Here is a 21,753-nt window from a genome sequence, read left to right as displayed (position 1 = left end):
TCAGTTCAAATTAAAATTTATTTATTTAAGATTTTATTATTTAATTTTTTAATTTTTTTTTTAATTTAATAATCTTAAAATATATATTAGGAATATACATACATACATATATATATATATATATATATATATATATATATAAATTTGTTATTTTGCATACTTTTCTGTCTATCAATGAGATGATATCAAAAGTATATATCCAATAGGTGAATATCAACTCATTGGTAAGCACAGATGTGCACAATTGGTGGACGATAACAAAATTTTTGTGTGTGTATATATATATATATATACATGTCGACTAAATTTTTGGATCTGTATGTGGTTATCTTCTTTTTTTGGCGGATTAAACATGTGATATATATATGTCGACTAAATTTTTGGATCTATACGTGTTTATCTTCTTTTTTTGGCGGATTAAGCATTGTGATATATATATGTCGGACTAAATTTTTGGATCTGTACGTGTTTATCTTCTTTTTTTTTTTTTTTGGCGGACTAAGCATTTTGGCCCCAAATAAATAGATCTTAATTGGAAGAAACCCTAGTTATGAATTCTAGCATTTTCTCGGTCCCCACTACAACAATAAATGACTATTGTGACACTTTTTTGTAGACACTTTTAATTAAATGTTGTTACAAATACTTAATAATGACACTTGTAAAAAATTAATAATGTGTAAAATAAAAAAAGATATTAGTATAGTTATCCTGACATTTTTAGTTGATGTCATTTTTTATATAGAGAGAAACAATTTTTTCCCACATCGTAAAAAATCATTAAAAAACTAAAATTTGTCACTATAAATAAATGTGAGAATATTTGAGTTGGATAAATATGGGGACGAGGGAAAATAATTGTTTCCCTCCATATAAAAAATGACATCAATTAAAAATGTCATGATAACTAATCTAATATGTTTTTTTATTTCCACATTTATTTTATCTATTTTTCCCTACTCTAATATTTATGCAACCCAAATATTCCCACATTTGTTATTGTCACTATAAATAACATACACGGCACTTTTAGTTGTCATTATAAATTATTTTAACTGACATATAAATTTGTCATTATTACTATAATAACAAGGCATGTATAAATATATTTAAAACATGAGTTTTACTGACATTTAAAATTGTCATTATATGAATAATTAGTAACACGTATGAAATTATCATTAAAATCTTATAATGACATTAAAAAATGTCAGGAAGTTTAAGACGACATTGGAATAGACGACACTTTGTTAGAGGTGTCACTAAAACTTAAATGTCACTAAATATTGAATATGATGACATTTATGAATATCACCATAAGCATTTATTCTTGTAGTGCCCATTTTCTTCAAGTGACATGAATGCATGCATTATGCTGCCACTGACCCCTTTGGGTATGTTTTCGTCAAGTCGTTGTTGCATGAATAATTCAACTATTTTTTAGTTTATATGCCATTGTTTTTAAATTTTTTGTATGGTATTATATTATATAGATATATACATACATATATTATGCATATATGGCAAAAATTGGAATCTACTACGCTTGATGTATTCATTAGAAATGCATGGGTACTGTTTAAGTTATGGATATTGTTAAAATATACACTATAAAATCTTTCTTGTCTAGCTTATAGACACTAACATTAGAGCATCCGCATTGTGGGTGTTTTGGGGGGTGTTATACACCCACCACCTGATCAAAAATCGTGGGGTCCACATGCTACATACACATTACATTAACACATCTATTCTCCCACATTCATTTTAACATTCACACTCATTATTTGTGGGTCCCGCTGTCCACGCATTCATCTTACTCTTATTTTACATTAAATAAATTCAATTTCAAATTTTTTAAAAAATTTAAATTATTATTATTTTATATTAATAATAATTTGTTTTTATATATTCAATACGTAAAATAATTTAATTTTATGAGTGTCATTTACTTAAAATTAAAAATTTATTATAAACCTAAAATAAAACGGTACAACATATAATAATAAATAACACTTGCATAAAAATAAAAATAAATAAATTAAATTTAACAGAAGATGCAAAATACTAATTCAAGGATTGTTGTTGTATTGTAACCAAATATGTTCAACTAAGTCGGCACGAAGTTAGTGATGCACATGAGTGTCACGTATTTCGGAATTTGTTCGGAGATAATCATGAAATCCTCGGTACAAGGTGTCTATTTATATTGAAATTTGCAACGGCTATATTCCAACGGCTACTTTGCAACGACTATTTTGCAACGGTTATATTCATCAACGGATACTTTAAACCAATACATTAAATAAGTAACAACGTTTAGCGACGGTTTTTGAAAATCCGTCGCAAATAGCGACGGTTTTTTCAAAACCGTCGCTAAATGTCCAATTTCTTTGGGCATTAAAATAGTTCAAAACACGTGGGGCCCGTGTGTCAGCAAATCGGCAACGGTTTCTATAACACACCTTTAACACCCAATGTGAGTGCCCTTATATTTGATACTGCGTGTTTTTTCATTTTTGGCACTTTCATTAAGCATATTAATTTAAGGATTAATAATTTTTCTCTTCACCAAAGGGTTATAATTTGTGGTAATTAACGATGCAACTCAAATATTTTAAATCGTACAGTGATTCAAATGTCAGGGGTAACTAATAGCAATTATAGCTCCCCCATCACGTTATCATTTTTCTACTCAATGTTGACAATTCAGTGAAAAATGACTAAAATTGAAAAAATATACAAATTAATGTAATAAGACGAAAAATTTACTAACAAAATGATAAAAATTAAAAAAGTGCAATTTTTTCCTCTAATCGGCTCGAAATTTTGTTTATGCATCCGGGAAAGAGTTTACTATCCAACAACCAGAATATATATATATATATATATATAAAAAAATTGTCTCATTGAGACATTAGAATGGATGGTTAGGCTTAAGGTGTTAAAATTGTCGTTAGTTAGAGAACGATTTTTTATTCGTTGCTAATTCCATATTAATATAGCGTGTTTTTGTAGTGTATGCGAAATCTAAATATGATTTCTTGACAAAACGCACTTTGATCATTACTAATTGTTATGTAATTTTTGGGGAAAAATTCATGTATACTATGTGTTCTAAATAATATTTTGTTTGTTATTTGCTTGAATATTTTAATGTGTATTTAATTTTGTTAATATAATTTTGTTTTTAAAGAGTGATGGGTTCTTTTTTTATTTGAGCAGAGTCTTTCAGTTTCCAAGTTTTTTAATAAAGTTTATAATATTTATTTTGTATAAGTTTTGTATGAGATATCCAATATCTAACCATTTGTTAACAATTTTAATTTATTAACTAAAATTCAAAACCTTTATTATTATTTTATTAAATATATGAATATGAACATAATAAAAAGTATTTAAAAAGACTCTTGGCCTCCATGTGGCAGAACCCAATGGTTTAACCCACTGAAGTTTGACCCATTTAAAATATGACAAAATTAGAAAATAAAACTTAAACTTGAATCTTCTAATAAAAATTGGGTTGCATTTCTAAGTAAATATCAGTAAATAATTATTCATATATATACATATATATATATATATATATATATATAATGACAAATAATTATCAACTTTAATATAAAACTATATTTTTTATATCGATAAAAATATAATAAATAAATATTTGTCACCCGAGCCTGGATTTTGTTTCCGGATGACCGAAGCAAAAATAATCACTATTAAAAAATATACTTGCACATGTAATGCGTATGTCTCGATGCATTAACATATATATGTGTGCGTGCTCCCCTTTTACATGTAAGCTGAGACAGAGAAAATATGTAAATCTTTGAAACTGTTAGTTCACTTGTAAGCAATTGGTAATAATCAAATCAAAGAATCATGCATTTGAATTTTTTAAACAAATTTTCAGACTCTTGCACTCATGGCGTCAGGTGATCCAAGTTTATTCCAGTTTTTGCGAAGTACATTTCAGGCGTTCCAGAATTATTATTCATTTTTTATCAAAAAGAAAAAATTTCTTGACCAGAATTTCAAACTTTTGACAGTTAACTCAGGCCTTGCTCAACAAATTACCAAACCGCGTAAATCTTTGTGTTTTTGTTGATTATTTTATTCCACTTTTTTGATACTATATTTTCATCATTATGGCCATCGTTTCAGTATAAACCCACGACTTGTGATTTATGAAGCTCGTGAAATTCACATATATTGCTCGAAAATAAGGAGTCAATTGCTCTGCCAAAATACCACTTCAATTCGAGAATTTAAGGGGCTTAATGAAGGCACATTTGACCACTCAACATAAGCCTTGAACAACCCAAGAATCGGCCATAATGAGCCATTACAAGCCTTAAAATATGCCAGTACAAGCTGAAATCTTGCAAGCCATTCAGCTTCTCTCTCTTCCACCCTATAAATTAAAGGATCAAATCAAGGCAAAAGGCACACCTAACATCTCACTAGAAATCGAGAGAAAAGGCTACCAAATTCGAGCTTTTTCGGCAGCAAGTTTTGTGACCTCACTCTGTCATTTTCGAGCAAAAATACTGTCCAAGTGTTGTCAATTTCGAAGCTTCCCGAGCGGATCCTACAATTGTCGAAGCACCAGATTTGGAATTAAAAACATTTTGGATCTCTTGTTGGTCGCATGCAATTATCAAGAACAGGATTTGCTTGCACTACTCTCGAGCTTGCATCTCGAGTAAAAGAACAGAGATGGTTAATTCATAGCTTTTCCTCTCAATTCATAAATTATTTGATTTGTTTTTTAAACTATTGAATTTGAGTCGAGTTAGATTTCAAATTGTTTTTTTCGATAACATGCGAACTTATATTTTACTGATATAATATAATTATTAATTAAATAAATATATTTCGAGTATTTATTTTCTATAATAGTTCGAATACCCTGCAAATATGCTCAAATATTTCGAAGCTAAAAGTATTAACAAGTGAAGCTCGAATTCGAGCTTTGATTTTTTTTTTTATATATATATTAAACTCGACTCATTTATGCAATAAGAAATTAGCATGATAACTAAACAAATGCTCCAATACAAATTTCGAAGAAAATAAATACTGCAATATTCGCATCTTTTTATATTAATGTCTTAAAAACAATATATACATTAAAATTTTAATAACGTTTCATGCTTAGTACAGAATTAAAGGTAAATTTGAGTAAAATACATTTTTTCATCTTTAAATTAATATTTAGTACCTAGGTATAATTTTTTATAAATCAGTACATGACAATGTGTAGAACCGAGCGCTTGCCGTTTTACCAAAAGCTATAGCTAGTAGTAATGGTACAACTCAAATCTTTTAAATCACACAGCTGCTCAAGCACCACGGTTCGATCGCTCTACCAAGCAAGGACAATTATTGCACCCAATAATCTCCCTCCCAATAATTGCACTCCTTGCAATCAATGAAAATCGAACCCATGACCTTGGCTCTGATATCAATTGTAGGATCGAGCGCTTGTCACTTTACCAAAAGCTATAACTAGTAATAATGGTGCAACTCAAATATTTTAAACCGCACAGCAGCTCAAGCACCACGGTTCGATCACTCTATCAAGCAAGGACAATTATTGCACCCAACACAATGCCATAATTTTAATTTTAACTACCCACAAATTCAAGTTTACATTTTTTGTCATTTTGTTATTTACAATGGAATAAGAGTGAATACTTATTTTGACTCACAAAATACTTATTTTGGATTTCAGATACTTGATTTGGATATTTGAATACTCCAAATGAGTAAAAAAAATACTGGATTTTCGAGGATTACCATAAATGCAATCATTGTTGGTCTTTTCATTGAAAATGCATTAAGATGCCTTATTCATGTCATTTATTAAAAAAAAATAGTTCATCCCTTATCATGGAATAAGAAAAAAGTACCTATTTTGACCTAAAAAGTACATATTTTTGGGTTTCAATATTTGATTTGGCTATTTGAATATCCAAATGTTTAAGAAAATTAATCGATCCTCGAACGATCATCATAATTTCAATCATTGTTGGTCTTTCATGAAAAAATATTAGGATGACTTTTTCATGTCATTTAAATCTTTTTTAAAAAAATATAGTTCATCAATCATAATGGAATCAAAGTAAGTACTTATTTGGAGTTATAATGTACATCTTATAAAGTTTCAGATACTTGATTTGACTATTTGAATACTCCAAATGTCTAAAAAAAATACTGGATCTTCGAGCAATCACCATAAATCTAGTCATTGTTGGTCTGTTCATGGAAAATACATTAGGATACTTGGTCACGTCATTTATTTTTAAAAAACATAGTGCATCACTCATCATAAAATAAGAGTAAGTACTTATTTTGACTTACAAAGTACCTATTTTGAGGATCCATATACTTGGTTTGGCTCTCTTAATACTCCAAATGTGTAAGAAATTATTGGATCTCGAACGATCACCATAAATTCAATCATTTTTGGCATTTTTTGAAAAATGCATTAGGTAGTGTTTGCAATCAATACCTTATTAGTATTCACTCATAATAGTTAGGTAGTGTTTGCAATCACTATCTTATTAATATTCATCCAAAATATTTATTGGTATTCATAGAATACAAAAAATATAATTATTTTGATATCATATTTATTAGTATTCATTCACAATACTGTTGATATAAAAAATACACCATTTTTGTCATGAGATAGTTGATGTGGCCTCTTAAATACTAAAATTTGTTTATTTTTACTTTCAAAAATACACTTTGAATTTAGTTTTGAATGGCTTATTTTGCGTTCATGAAATAACAATATAATATATCTATATATAAATATTAAAGTATCTAATTTTTGTCAAGTGATACTTGACCTCATAAATACTAAAAAAAATTTATTTGTATTGCCAAAAAATAAATTTGGAATATAATCTTGAGTAACTTATTTAGAATTCCTAAAATAACATTATGATAGCTAAATTGGTAAAGAAAATACCTAATTTTTGTCAAGAGATACTTGATATTGTCCCTTAAAAATTAATTTTTTTTACCAATATTTTTTCATTATATTTATGACTATTCATTTATAATAATCACTAATATTCATTCAAAATACTTATTAAATTTCATTAAATAATAAAGGAATACTTCATTTGATATCATCTTTTATAGTATTCATCAATAATACTTGTTGGTAATCATTCATTATATTTATTAGTATTACATCATTATACTTATGGTTATTCATTTATAATACTCATTAATATTAATTCACAATACTTGTTGGTATACAATAAATAACATGTGAATACTTCTTGATATCATCCTTATTAGTATTCATCCACAATACCTATTGGTTATCATTCATTATACTAAAGACTATTTATGTATAATAATCATTAATATTCATTCACAATATTGTTGGTATTCATTAAACTAAAAATGAATACTTAATTTGATATCATACTTGTTATTGAGTTATTTGTGTTTGTGACATACGTGAAGCCAAAATATTATAACTAAATTGGTATTTAAAGTACCTAATTCGAGTTAATAGATATTTTATTTGGTCTTTTGAATACCCTTATTCCATTTGAGGATTTGAAAAAAATATATATTTAGTGCCTTTTTGTTGGTAGCATCGTGAAATAAAAAACAAATTTCTAAATTGGTAATTAAAGTACCTAAATTGAGTTAGCGGGTACTCAATTTGGCCTCAAAAGTACCTAATTCATTCCAATAGATACTTGATTTGGCATCGTAAATACCCTATTTCATTATTTGGATATGTAAAAAATATATTACCGGGTTATTATTGAGTGACTTTGTTGGTGGCATTCTTAAAATCAAATATGATACATACATTAGTACTAAAGTACTTAATTTGAGTAAGTGAGTACTAGATTTGGCCTCCTCATAAATACCTAGTTCGAGTCAATAGATACTTGATTGGCCCCGTGAATACCTTTATTCCATTATTTGGGGACGTAAAAAAATATATTATGGAGTTGATGTTGAGTGACTTGTGTTGGTATCATCATGAAGTTAAAAATAAGATACCTAAATTGGTACTTAGAGTACATAATTCGAGTCAGCGGGTACTTGATTTGGCATCAGAAGTACCTAACTCTAGTCAATATGTCAATATGTAATTGATTTGGCCTCGTAAATATCATTATTCCATTATTTGGGGATGTAAAAAATATATTAAAGTTGATGTTGAGTGACTTTTGCTGATGATATCGCTGATGGTATCGTGAATTCAAAATATGATACATAAATTGATACTTAAAGAACCTAATTCGAGTAAATGAGTATTTGATTTAACCTCAGAGATATCTAAATCGAGTTAATAGATACTTGATTTGGTCTTGTAAATACCATTATACCATTATATATATAAAAAAAAATCTCAATTGTGATATAATTATGAGCCAAAATATTTTAACCATACCAAGTAACATATCATCGATACGAAATACTAAATCAATGATATCATCATTGCTAAAAAAATTAATTATATCAGCATCAAATCAATTATATAAAATAACATTTTACTAATACAAAGTATCATATTAATATTACCTAAATAACACATTAATTATGCTAACATGTAAATATTAAAACAATTAAGTGATCATACTATGTCGGTACCATTCAATCACCTACATATTTACATTTTCTAAATATATTTTTCCAATCGTCGTCAAGAGAAAACACAAAATTTTCATCATTCAATACAATTGAGCAAATTCTTATCTTATTAACTTTAGTTGGATTATTAATTTAAAAAAAACATAAAAAAATAATGTATATATTGAATTAAGAAATGAGTAGATAAAAAAATTGTCGCATGAATACTGAATGAATTCTAATTAAAATCTTCTGATGAATATTTTACCAATTAATGGTAGAATTAATTGCTCCCCAACAAATTTTAATTGTTACCGAAAATCAGTACCAAATTAGTAAAATCAAATGAATGACGTGGCGCCATCTAACTCGCCCGCCAGCGTGAGCGAACAATATTCAACGGTCTATATTCACCAATACTGTCATGCGGTTAATTCTTAAAAGGCAACGCCGCGTCTACGAAATATATAGGGGTGTTTTGGACAATATAAAAATGAGGTAGGAAATGATATAAATGATCAGTGGCCACCTATTTTCATTCTCTCAGAGAGAAGTTATCGTTCTGTTCGCGCTGTTCTGAGGGAGCTCCATTTATCTTTCTCCACGTTCTCTCCAGCACCTCGCCAGATCTTTACTTCCGGGTGAGGTAAAAATCTGAATTGAGTACGAGTTTTTTTTTTTATTATTTTGATTTTGGTGGATTCGCGATTTGATGTGGTTTTTTGTTTGTATTTTGTTGATTTAGTTTCTGGATTTGTGGTGTATGGCGTGTGATCTGCGAGGTTATTTTTTTCGGGTGAATTTTGGTGTTTTTTGTTCTGATGCGGAGGGATTGGTGGAAAAACGAAGCATTGTTTCGTGTGAATCGGGTTAATGTTCTTGTGGATTTTGTGAATGTGCGGCCGGCTGTCTTAGATTTTGGTTTTGTTACGATCTTATCTGAGATTTGAAGTTTTTACCATGAGGATCTCGGTTAATTGTTTTGAGAAGTTAAAATCCTTTCGTTTACGGATGAAAATTATGGATACGCCTGGTTTGGCTTGTAATTTCTGGTGAAAGTTTTGATTTTTGTGAGCTTTAGCACAGGAAGTTTCTTGCGTTTTATGATTTCTGTTTTCTTAGTTGTATCTGTATGAGAATATGATTATGTACTTGATGTAGGCCTTTAATTTATGTAGCCTGGAATCAAAATTATTGGTGCTCCATACGCATTTCTAGTTTGGAATAATTTCATCAATACTTAATGTTTTCTAATGATATATGATTGATTTAATGAAATCGATGTAAGACTAAGTAGTTTTGATGATTGAAAGTTTACGTGAATTTGATTGCATTGCCAATCGTTAAGAAGGTTGTGTCGGTCGTCGCATGTGGATTTCCTTTAGTTATGGACAAAGGTGTCAGGCATACATATGTTTCATAGTGTCTAGATGTTTAATTGGAAAGGGGGAACAAGAATACAAAAAGACTCACGTTGCTATTAATCATTTATTCTCTCTGCAGACATCTCAGCGCACCTTATCGGACTTGCACATATATTTTTACTGTCCTGATTCATGAAATAACATTTTTATATCTATCTTTGTGTGTTATTATTATTTTTTTACTCTATTTGTGCCATGATGGTTGTTAGGGATCAAAGGAAAGAAAGAAAAATGGGGCTGACATTCACTAAGCTTTTTAGTCGGCTTTTTGCCAAGAAGGAGATGCGAATTCTGATGGTTGGTCTTGATGCTGCTGGTAAGACAACCATTCTGTACAAGCTCAAGCTCGGGGAGATTGTGACTACTATTCCTACCATTGGTATGGCTCTTGATTCTGAAATTTGAATGATGCTGTATCTCTCTGTTTTCATGATCCTTTTCAGTTTATCTCCATTTTATCTTTTGGTTTTAAGCTGGATTTTTTGTTTTTACCTTTCTGGGGCTCTCGTTCCATTTTCAGGTTTCAACGTGGAGACTGTCGAGTACAAGAACATCAGCTTCACTGTTTGGGATGTTGGAGGTCAGGACAAGGTGAGACTTGTTTTTAGTTTTTTGTATACCTTTCTATTTGTATTACTTATTGTTTAAATCAAAACACTTGTTAACTTGTTCTCCTTTCACGGACCATTTTTATCTCACGTGATGATTGATTAAATCCTGTTCCATTATGAATCTATTTGTGCCTGAAGTGGCAAAAGAGTTATTGTTTTTTTAAACTTATTTGACAGATTCGTCCATTGTGGAGGCATTACTTCCAAAACACCCAGGGTCTCATTTTTGTGGTAGATAGCAATGACAGAGACCGTGTTGTGGAGGCAAGGGATGAACTGCATAGGATGTTGAATGAGGTGACAATCTTTTTCTTTTCCCTGTTTGTTTCAACTTCCAAAAAGTCAAATCGTATGGCTGTATTTCATGCTTCATGTTTATGGTGATTGGTTGGGGTAGAAATAAACTGGTGATTTTTTCAGCGTATCTACCTCTATTTGTCATCTATCTACATATTAAATACTCTAGAGAACATAAAAGAGATCCACAGTATTTGTTTGTTTACGTAATGTTATGTTTATGGATAAAAATTGAACTATCATTCAAATACATCACACTGCAAATGCCATTATGATGTTGGCTTAGAAAAACAATGCTGCGTAATGTGCATGATTAACTAGTTGAATAACTGTCTTACCAGGCAGCGCCACTGGTAAAACACTCTCAATCTAGTTGCGTTGATCATTTGTTATTGTCGATACATGCAGCGTTTTCTTTAATATAATATCTCTGTGTACAATGAATTTAATGTATGTTAACTCCCTTCTGGTAGAGTTAAGTGAAAAATATGAAGCCCATAAATGAGTCATTGTAATGAACACATGTACTTTTGTTGCCTTGCAATGGTAATGTTTACCCTAAGGGGTAGGCCGTAGGTGTGGGTACAAAAGAAGTTTTATCCTTTGGCCCTGCCCCTATAGCTGCTATCTGCCTTTTGTGGGACTCTTTACATGAAGCAGTTTCATCTCAGCCAATAGAATTACTAAGATTTTATGACTCTGTCTTCGAATTATTGGTCAAAGCTCCTGCTGATCATTTTGCTCAAAATTTGGCCCCCGTTTCTTCAGGACGAGCTGAGAGATGCAGTGTTACTTGTATTTGCTAACAAACAAGATCTTCCTAATGCAATGAATGCTGCTGAAATAACTGACAAGCTTGGCTTGCACTCGCTCAGGCAGCGCCACTGGTAAAACACTCTTAATCTAGTTGCGTCGAGCATCTGTTATTGTACGATACACACACACAGCGTTTTCTTAATATAATATCTTTGTGTGCAGGTATATTCAGAGCACCTGTGCTACCTCTGGGGAGGGGCTTTACGAAGGACTCGAGTGGCTCTCTAACAACATTGCTAACAAGGCATAAATCTTGATAGCGCTGTTTGTCCCCTTCTGGATCTCTACGTTTTAAATCTCTGGTCTCGTGTGGCTTGTTATATTCTGCTTTTCAACTGTGTTGGATATTGTTTAGGAACTTTCAATTGGTTGTATAACTAAATGGTTTTTCATTATACATTTGCAACATTTTGTTTAATTTTGAATATGTTATTATGGAATTGTTGCAAGAAATACTGGTGACCAGAGTGCATTACAAGATATATATTTTACGATAAATATTGCATATTGGTATTATTTTGAAATATTAAAAAAGCATTTGTGTTGCACGAGAAACCAGATTGGTTATGATTCAATTATGCACTGTAATGATTTTAATACTAAAAACGTTATTTTTCATTTAATTTCCTCTTAAATTTGTAAAACTTGAAATTTGACTCATCATATTCTTTGTTTTTTAGAACCTTGTTTCGTACAGTTGTTTATCTTCTTGTTGTTATTTTTAGGAAATATGTTTTCCATTTAAATCAGTTAATATATAAATGATTGATCATTTATTTTAAATTTAAGAGTTTTAGAGGTTATTGTACATTTTTTCTATGGATGTTGATGAAATGTCTATAGAATTACAATATGATATACCTTTTTTTTAAAACATCCTAAGTTTTGTGCTTCTTTCTTCTCGTAGATGTATTTCCTCGACTAATATATACTGGGAAACATGTACATAGCTGTTAATTTTGGTTTGCTTCTGTAACTACAAAATTGAATTAAAATTTTAGCGGCTCGTTTGGAAGTTATTATATTGGTTTTTGAAATATTATATATTTATAATGATTTATATATAGTTGATAAATTTTTAAATATTAATGATTTATGTATTATTGTTAATTTTAGAAAGATTTATTTTATTTATAATGGTTTGTTTATGGTTGTTGATGAATTCGAAAGATTTATGTTATTTGTAATGGTTTGGTTATGGTGGTTGTTGATGATTTTGAAATGTTTATTTTATTTGTAATGAAAAATGTAAGTTTTTTTTTTAAAAAAAAATTGTACAATTTTTTGTATTTTTTATTTATATATATATTTTGACGGGTTGACCAGCCTAATCTACAACTCGTGGTCTGTTAAGGGTTTCCAACCCGTCAAGTTGGTAGGCCAACTTGTCCCGCCCCATTTGATGGTCGATGGAGGGTTGAGATGTATCATGTCTAGCTAATTTGACGGCTTTATTTATACATATGTTGTGTTTTTTTTGTTCAGTCTCTCTTATTTGTGTCATTTGAAATTGGTCTTTCTTATTATGATATTGGACCGAATTTAATCTCGATCGTTATTGATCTGTTTGTAACTTGTTACTTTAATTATTCATCCCCGGTTTGAGTGTATTGGTGACCAATTTTATTTTTTTTTTCTTATAAATTTTACCTTCTCTTTGCCTAATTTCACATTTTTTTTCTCAATTTCATATGGATAAATATCCAACATGTGGTCAAGAGTCATGAAGGATCATTTTGACACAAATGTTACTAAATCGAGAAACCACTAAACTATATATTTACTAAAATAAGTCATATGCTACAAAAGTTGACATCACATGGGACACATGGCATTTATTTATTAGAATAATGGAATTTTGAGAATTTCAGAAGTTAGATGATGACACCAAATGCCTATGTTGTAAGGGCACCCACTCAACGCCCACTCACATGAGAGAGGGTGTGGGGGCGTTCAAACAATTAAACGCCCCTGTGTCAATTTTTTTTTTTGAAAAAAATTGGATAATTAGCGACGGTTTTTCAAAAACCGTCGCAAACCGTCGCTGAACGCGGGCCTCACACACGTGATGAAGTTTCTTTATTTAATGTTATTTAATGTATTGGTTTAAATTTCAAATTTGTATTTTTTTAAAAAAAATTCAGAAATTAAAATAAATTAAAAAAAATGTTAAATTAAAAACTAACGGTTGTTTTTAATTATAAAATTAAAAAATTGTTTTAACGGCTAGTTAACGACTAGTTTAATAAAAAAATAATATATTCATCTATAAATATTCACACACTACACAAATTATTTCAAACATCAAAACATATTATTCTTCACTCCAAAAATCTTTTCTCTTCCATTTTCATCATCTACAATTCTTTTTTTAAAAATTTCTTAAATCCTACTTTGTTCCGAAATGGACGAAAATTACCGAGGGTTTTTTAGAATAATAATAATAATTCAAATTTCTTAAAAAATTTGAAATTGAATATATTAATTTAAAGTAAGAATAAGATGAATGAGTGGACATCGGGACCTACAAATAATGAGTATGAATGTTAAAATGAATGTGGGAGAATAGATGTGTTAATGTAATGTGTATGTGGCATGTAGATCCTACGATTTTTGATGAGGTGGTGGGTGTTATAACACCCACCAATGCGGGTGCTCTAATAGATAACTTAACACAAATAAAGAAATAGATAACAATACTATATATATATATGAATATCGGTAGGATTGGCATGTCTCACAGATAAAGATTCGTGAGACCGTCTCACAAGAGACCTACTCATGTATATATTTATATACATGTGTGTGTGTATATAAAATTTATAAATAATGGTTAGCGAGCATATGTTGTTTGTGCGGAGGGCATGTGTTATTTTAGATAGACGTACGTGACATGATTGTCATTGAGAATAAATAGTAAAGCTGCCATCATGTTGCACAAATGGCATCATGAATTTATCCTTTTTTTAAGGAAAATAATTTATCCCGTTTCATAAAAAGTTGTAATTCAAGAAAAATCAACATTCGAGTGGTTTGAAATAAAGATTGAAATTGTTGGAAGTTTTGCTATTTGAAAAAGGCAGCTGATAAAATTATAAACAGCCAAAGTCCGAAGCATCATCAAAGGTGATAAGCAGCGCACTAACAAAAGAAAGATAAGGCTTCTGAATCTTATTGCTCCACATTTTTAGATGGAAATGGTGGGTCTTCTTAACTTTCTTGAAATTACTATCTTTTTTTATATTTTGGTGATGATGAGCATGGATTTATTGGCTTTCCGATGTTTGGATTTGCAAAATTTCATGTTTTGAATTGTGTCGGCTGTTGGGTAAATCTTTGATTCTTGAATTGGTGATTCTTGTATTATGTTTTTGCTTGATCCCTGTTTTGAATTTTATTTTTTTTTTGTGTGGAAAAAGATCAATATTTTTTCACGTTTCTGAGATCTTGAATATTCGATATAGCGAGAAATCGTTGGCTCTGATGATTTTGGAGTGTTGCTGAATAATGGGTCTATTTTGGGCTATGTTATCATGTGGAGTTATTTATGTAGACTGAGTCGTGGTACTCTTGTTCGATAAGTCGCTTAAGCTTTGAATGAACAATGGGTACTTCATTTTGGTAATCCTGCTTAAAATAGAATTGCGAAAATGGTTGTTTTGCTTTGTAAAAATCCAGTTAAATTGGATATTGCTCTGAAAACAATTCCCCTCTAGATGTTATTATTCTTGCAGCACGTTATTGCAGTTGACCATATACAACACTTAAGTGATTTTTCCTAGTTCCTGCTACCAATATTGATCTGTGCACTTTTTTTTAGAATTTTCATGGCTGATGAACTCGGTTTTCAGGGCGTGCGTGCTGTCAAGAAGTCGTTTCCGCCTCCCGGAATCTCATTTTTGCAGCCTCCCCCAGGTGTTCCCGAAGTTTCACGGATCACAGGTGCCGATGCAGTAGATGGTCCCTCGCATTGTTCTTTGAGCAGTCAACCGGAAGCATCAAAACATCTGAAGGACATCCATGTGGTAAGTTAAAAGCTGCATGATCATGCTTTTAATCAAATCTAGGAATTCATAAATCATAGTTAACGAGTTAATGATTCTATGTACGCTTGATGTGTAAGCGTTTATCAGTCAGCACGTTTGATGGAGGATTTTCTTGACCTTGCAAGTGACAACACCAGCAAGAATCTTGAAACTTGTGGAGTTCTTGGCGCCTTTCTTGTAAGTTATAAATTCCTTATTTTTGAACAAAAGTGCGGTTGCCAGATGTCAGTGAATTTGATAGTGATGAGGTTTTTAAAGTTGCTATAAAAAAATGCTATGGCCTATGGACGATGCAGGAATCCGGAACTTTTTATGTGACAAATCTAATAATTCCGAAACAAGAGTCTACCTCCAATTCTGTAAGAATTAAAGTTTTTCATGTGGTTCATTTTTTTTTTCCATGTGGTTCCTCTTTAAGAGTGAAACTATTTCTTGGTTGCTTTGTTAAACACAGTGTGTTGCCTTTCCTAAATTTTTACTTAGTTGTTACTTTACAGTGCCAGACTGTAAATGAGGTGGAGATTTATTCTATACAAAATGAAGAATCCCTTCTCCCTATCGGATGGATCCATGTAAGTTTTTGCTACTTTTCTTTCTCGAACTTGCCATTGTTTATCGGAAAAGGTTCAATTCAAAGTCAAACTGCTACTATGAGAGAGTAAAAAGTTGGAAGTGCATATGGCAATTTACATTTCTCCAGATTAAAGGGTGTGAGTTTATAAATCTAGTTTTTTGCTCATTCAACTCTTTTAAGATTTTGTAGACACATCCTTCCCAGAGCTGCTTCATGTCTTCAGTTGATCTGCACACCCAGTACATCTACCAGGTGATCGCTCTCATCGCCATTTCTTGGAATCTTCGACTAACATTATCACATGTCGCATCTAGTTTATCATGTTATCATTTTCATAGCTTTAGTAGTTCACTGATCAATATATGATCAACATGATGTAGCTTGATCACTACAGTTGCCTGTAATTTCGATTATGTGCATGAGAATTATCAACATTTTCTAATCTTCATTTTATTTCGTGACCTGCAGTCCTGCACTATTTTCACCTAATTTTCTGTTGCTAAATCTTGGTTATAAGGTGATGGTACCAGAAGCTGTAGGCATTGTCATGGCTCCAACCGATACGTCAAGGTTTCCAAATCTGGCAGCTTTTACATTTTACTACTATTTCTGTTACCATTAAATCCCACCTAGAGTTTTCTCCTGGTTTGTATCTAAATCAATGTAATATATACCAAACAGGAAATTTGGGGTATTCAGGTTGTCCGAGCCTGATGGAATGCGTGTTCTCAAGGAATGCCAGGAGAAGGGATTTCACAGCCACGCAGAACCAGCCAACGGTACCCCCATATATGAGGATTGTTCAAATATTGTTTTTAATCCAAATCTGAGGTTGGAAATATGTGACTTGAGATGATATTGTACGTACATGTCTGTTTTCCTTATCCTACTCGCGTTTTCTTGAGATGGTCGTACTTGTACAATCAAGAAACTGAAAAATGTATGTAGTATCAAATACTTACTATTCACTATAAGCTTTCTCTCTACCGAATCGATCCTTTGATTCTTAACTGTCTAGCATGCGACGACCTGAAATAACCACGTCTGAGGGTGTTGAAAATGGATATGAAATGATCCTCACAAATGTTCCAGTATCTAGATTCAACTAGCTATAGACTCCCAGAAGTGAACCAGAAACTCTTCCATCAAGTGCCACAAACATACATAATGCATAAGCATTGGTTGCTTTGAGCCTTAGCTCGGCAGAGAAGTCGAGCTTAAGGTCGCGTTGGCATGTATTTGTTGATTGGGGTAAATTGTTGATGTTTTTTCTCATTTGAAAATCCGTATAAAATATTGAAAATATGATAATTGAATATCATATGTTTAAGATCTAATAGTAATATATGATTTTTGAGTGCTCAACCATGCATAACAAGTTGTTATTAATTATTTATTTTTTCGAGTGAAAATCGATATAAAACATTGAAAATTGTAGTATTGATATATGATATTTGAGTATCAAATGTTTTATATCTAATATTAATATATCATATTTGAGTACCCAAGCGAGTGTGATAAATATTGATGTTAATAAAGTTGTTCCAATTTTTTTTTAAAATTCAAAATCTTATCTTTTGTATCATGTTTAAAACAATTGGTATTTAAAAGTCATATATTAGTATCATAATTTTAATATTTCGTACCGATTTTCACCTAAAAAAGTATGTAGGCTGAGGGGGTGCTGAATTTTTGTGTGTGAATTATAGAGTGCATAAATATTTTTCTCTGATATGAACTGAACAAAAACCTATATTTAAATATAGAGATTTAAAAACAAGTTTTTCTTGTTGATTTCGTATTTTCTCGTGTGCTTTTACTCAGACGGTATTTAATTTATTATTTATGTTTTTATTCAGTGAATTACTTATTTAATATTTTTAAATCATAATTTATGATAATATTTCAAATCTAATTTATATATGAATATACATTTAAAATCAACCAATTGTGTATTTATTTTATCACGATACCATATCCTTTTTAGTAAAGATCTTATAATATCAAACACATCAACATCTTCAAAGTATTTAAAATATATTTATCTATACATTTTAATAACTTATTAAATTAATATTCTATAATTTATAAGTTCCTAGAAGAACTTGTAAGAAGATATAATTTGTAAGTTATTTATAATAAATTTACCAAAAACCTCAAGCATAAATTTGTAGTTGAATAATTATATGAAAAATTATTTATATAAATAATTAAAGTATTTTCGTGTATATATATATATATATATATATATATATTGGAGTGAGTTGTCGGAATATTATATTTGTAGATGCATACAACAAAGAACATTAATCTCACGAATTTCATTTGCTTTAATTTTCGTGTGAACCGATGAAAACCAACTCGTCAAAGACTTCAAGCTGTTGTCTTTGACCAACATTTCAGGGTTGAAGAATAATAAGAATTCCAACACTCTCCAAAATACAAAATCCACCAATAAAATATTGCAACCTCTGACTAGTGTCTAAACCCTACTCACATTTGTTCACACAAAATCACAACGATCACCTTTGAATCTCGATGGACTAAAGTGAAATTTTTATATTCTTTTTTATAATTATCGAGGAACTAAAGTGAAATTTGACAAATCATCGACGGACTAAAATGTTATTTGAATTATTGAAATAAAAAAAATAAAAACAAAATGTATAATATTGGTATCATATAAGAACAAAATTGGAAGAAAAAGTTGGTGTCTATTTTTGTCTCTATTAAGCCCCACTTTTATATATAGTATAGATTTCATCCTTAAAATATATTAAATTATCTCTTCTCACCCATTCCTAAATTTGTCCTTAAAATGCCAACGAATGTGATGAGTTTATTAAAAAAAATGACCCTCAACATGGTAGGAGAGATTATATATGATATATAAAAACTTACAATTCATAAATATTATGAGTATTTAAATCAAATGAGTGTTACATCAAATATCAAGTTATGATGAGTATTTAAATCTGTTAATAATTGGTTATAATGGATGTTTAATCGTTTTTATAAAACAAAGATACGAAATAGATGTTACATGAAGTTATTATCAAGTAATATTTATGCGAGATAAAAATCGGACATTATAAATATAATATGGTTGCAACAGCATCATTTTTTTTATCAATCATCAAAACAATAAATGTATCAATGTAAAATTATCACTAAAATCTTATATTTCACACTCATATACAACTAAAAATCAACAAAAAAATTTTAATACAAAAGGATTAAGCTTCTCGTGTCAGCAGTTTATTAGCGTATCCTCGAACTTGTTAATAAGGATGCACATTTCTCGTTAATCCAACGTTAGCATTTGTGAAAAAGCCTATCAATTCCGGCCGGTACGGCAAATAAGACCGCCGTCTGTTCTCCTGATTGGCCTTGTTCTTCAGGTACACCGCGTGGGCGGACAACGGCGCCTTTTTACTCCTCCCGCTCTTCCTCGCCTTTCCTGTCTCCGCCTTAGGAGACGGAGGCCCGACCTCCCTACTCCTCCTCTTCACAATCGAGTGCGGTGGAGCTCGGCTCTTTTTCAAGAAGACGAATGCATCTTTCCCATCGCTATTGCTCCTCCCGGCGAAATCCTTGAACCGCCAGAACTTCGAAAACCCGGTTGAGTTACTCTTATTGCAGGTCATCGACGTCGCCGCCACAGCCTTCCCCGACCACTCGCAGCAGGGTCCGGCGATCTCGTCACTTCCCGGTGTAGCTGACGTCACAAGATGTCCTTCGTCTGATCTTTCGTTTGTTTCCACGAAGACTTTCTTCACCGGGAGCTTCGTCGGTAAGTTCTCTTGGCGCAAATCCTTTAACCCTTCGCCGGAAAAGAATAAATCCCGGTTGAATAAGGGGAAAACCTGCTTCACATCCTCCGCCTCCATTGATGGTGTATTTGCTCCTTCAAACATGAAAGAAAAATCTTCTTCTTCATTATCATCATAGTCGTCATCTTCTTCTTCATCGTCTTCGTCTAAATCTTCGTCTTCTGGATCATTATCTTCATCGTCATCTTCATGATTATTTACAGATTCTTCTTCTTCTTCTTCTTCTTGATGTGAATCATCACTGAGCTTCATGTTTGTCATAAAAGCTTGGATTATTTTTGTTTCTGAATATAAATCATGGCCTGTGTCGATTCTCTGCTCGCCTGTTGCCTCCATATTTGAAATTTGAACCTTCTTTCGACCCGTTTGAATTCGCGGAGTTGAAGTTTGATATGTTCGAGATGAAAGCGGAGAAATTTATATATGAAAAGATCACATTGGGTGTCCTTATATACTGGTCGTTTGTTTCTCTCTCCATAAATTACGTGTATGCGGACAACTTCTTGACCTGGTGTTAGATAATTAAGAACCTTCTAATTAAATATATATATAATTAGAGAAAATTGAAATTACGTCATGTAAAAGTTAAATTACATGTTTATTTTAAATTAAAATAAAATCAGTACAACAATTATTGGAAGTTTACCAGATTTATGTATAAAATGTTGAAAATTATCAAATGGATACATTCATTACCTAAAGCCAATTGAAATTTTTTTTTAAAATTAAATTAATATTTCTATGTTATGTATCTGGAAAAAAAATTTATTATTATTTTGTATATTTTAAAATGTAAATCCATCATGCACAATATTTAATTAAAATATATTTCATATTTTAAACTTATCTGCCTGTAAATTTTTACCTTGTTATTAAGGTTTATGCTAATGGTTAAAATATTGGAAAAAATGTGTATTTTAATGTAAAATATTGTCATATCTAAAAAAAATAACATAAAGTTTTTTAGTCAAACATATACAGTTTCATAGAAAAAAAATTTGTTTGGTTAAAGAAAAACTTACACGTTTCCTATTTCAGCAAAGTTTTTATTTTAAGTAAATATAACACATAAAAGATTCTTGTGAGACCGTCTCACAGTCAATTTTATGAGATAGATTTTCAATATGATCCAACTAATGAAAAATTATTTTTTATACAAAAAAATATAACTTCTGATAGAAGATATGAGTCAGTCACTCATATCATAGATATAGACTCGTGACGAGATTTGCTCATGATAATATTTGTAAAGAAACTTTAGTCAACAATTCAACACTTTCATTACATACCAAATTTATAATCGCTGAAAATGTTTATTGCGCTATCAATTAATATGTAGATAACGGATCAATATGAAATATTCCAGAAGTTGACATTTGACTTTGGCTGCATATATATTTGATGAAAATTTATATTTTCAATTTAATATTAAGTCCTCACTTCTAGAAAACTATTGCTTATTATTTTAATTCGAGGGAAGCATGGCTGCTGTCTGTCTGCATGTGAAATCGCACAACTCTGCTTGAGGAA

At 30.7% G+C, this 21,753-nt stretch overlaps 3 protein-coding genes across 6 annotated transcripts; 2 read left to right on the top strand and 1 right to left on the bottom strand.

The window, feature by feature from the left end:
- Nucleotides 1–9,140: 9,140 nt before the first annotated feature.
- Nucleotides 9,141–12,223, top strand: LOC142522798 (ADP-ribosylation factor-like). The gene is made up of 6 exons (XM_075626337.1): nucleotides 9,141–9,268; nucleotides 10,256–10,425; nucleotides 10,567–10,637; nucleotides 10,835–10,954; nucleotides 11,723–11,841; nucleotides 11,933–12,223. Exons 2-6 carry the CDS (start codon nucleotides 10,278–10,280, stop codon nucleotides 12,018–12,020), a joined length of 546 nt encoding a protein of 181 aa, XP_075482452.1. The 5' UTR covers nucleotides 9,141–9,268; nucleotides 10,256–10,277; the 3' UTR covers nucleotides 12,021–12,223.
- Nucleotides 12,224–14,617: 2,394 nt separating this feature from the next.
- On the top strand, nucleotides 14,618–17,383 carry LOC142523161 (AMSH-like ubiquitin thioesterase 2). Of its 4 annotated transcripts, none has more exons than XM_075626811.1 (8): nucleotides 14,618–14,970; nucleotides 15,591–15,795; nucleotides 15,904–15,993; nucleotides 16,113–16,175; nucleotides 16,314–16,388; nucleotides 16,580–16,642; nucleotides 16,908–16,960; nucleotides 17,072–17,383. In XM_075626811.1, the coding sequence occupies exons 2-8, from the start codon at nucleotides 15,598–15,600 to the stop codon at nucleotides 17,244–17,246; spliced, it is 717 nt and encodes a 238-aa protein (XP_075482926.1). In that variant the 5' UTR covers nucleotides 14,618–14,970; nucleotides 15,591–15,597; the 3' UTR covers nucleotides 17,247–17,383. The 4 variants fall into 4 exon arrangements, with proteins under 4 accessions (XP_075482926.1, XP_075482927.1, XP_075482924.1 ...); XM_075626812.1 differs by having other exon boundaries at nucleotides 14,619–14,970; nucleotides 15,622–15,795; XM_075626809.1 differs by having other exon boundaries at nucleotides 14,966–15,098; nucleotides 15,622–15,795.
- Nucleotides 17,384–19,671: 2,288 nt separating this feature from the next.
- On the bottom strand, nucleotides 19,672–20,280 carry LOC142521989 (uncharacterized). Its single transcript, XM_075625165.1, has one exon. The coding sequence runs from the start codon at nucleotides 20,278–20,280 to the stop codon at nucleotides 19,672–19,674; it is 609 nt and encodes a 202-aa protein (XP_075481280.1).
- Nucleotides 20,281–21,753: the final 1,473 nt, after the last annotated feature.

Source organism: Primulina tabacum, chromosome 13, assembly GCF_025594145.1.
Source record: "Primulina tabacum isolate GXHZ01 chromosome 13, ASM2559414v2, whole genome shotgun sequence".
NCBI lineage: Eukaryota > Viridiplantae > Streptophyta > Magnoliopsida > Lamiales > Gesneriaceae > Primulina > Primulina tabacum.
Note: the sequence above shows the minus strand (reverse complement) of the source record. Positions and strands in the feature narration are given on the sequence as shown.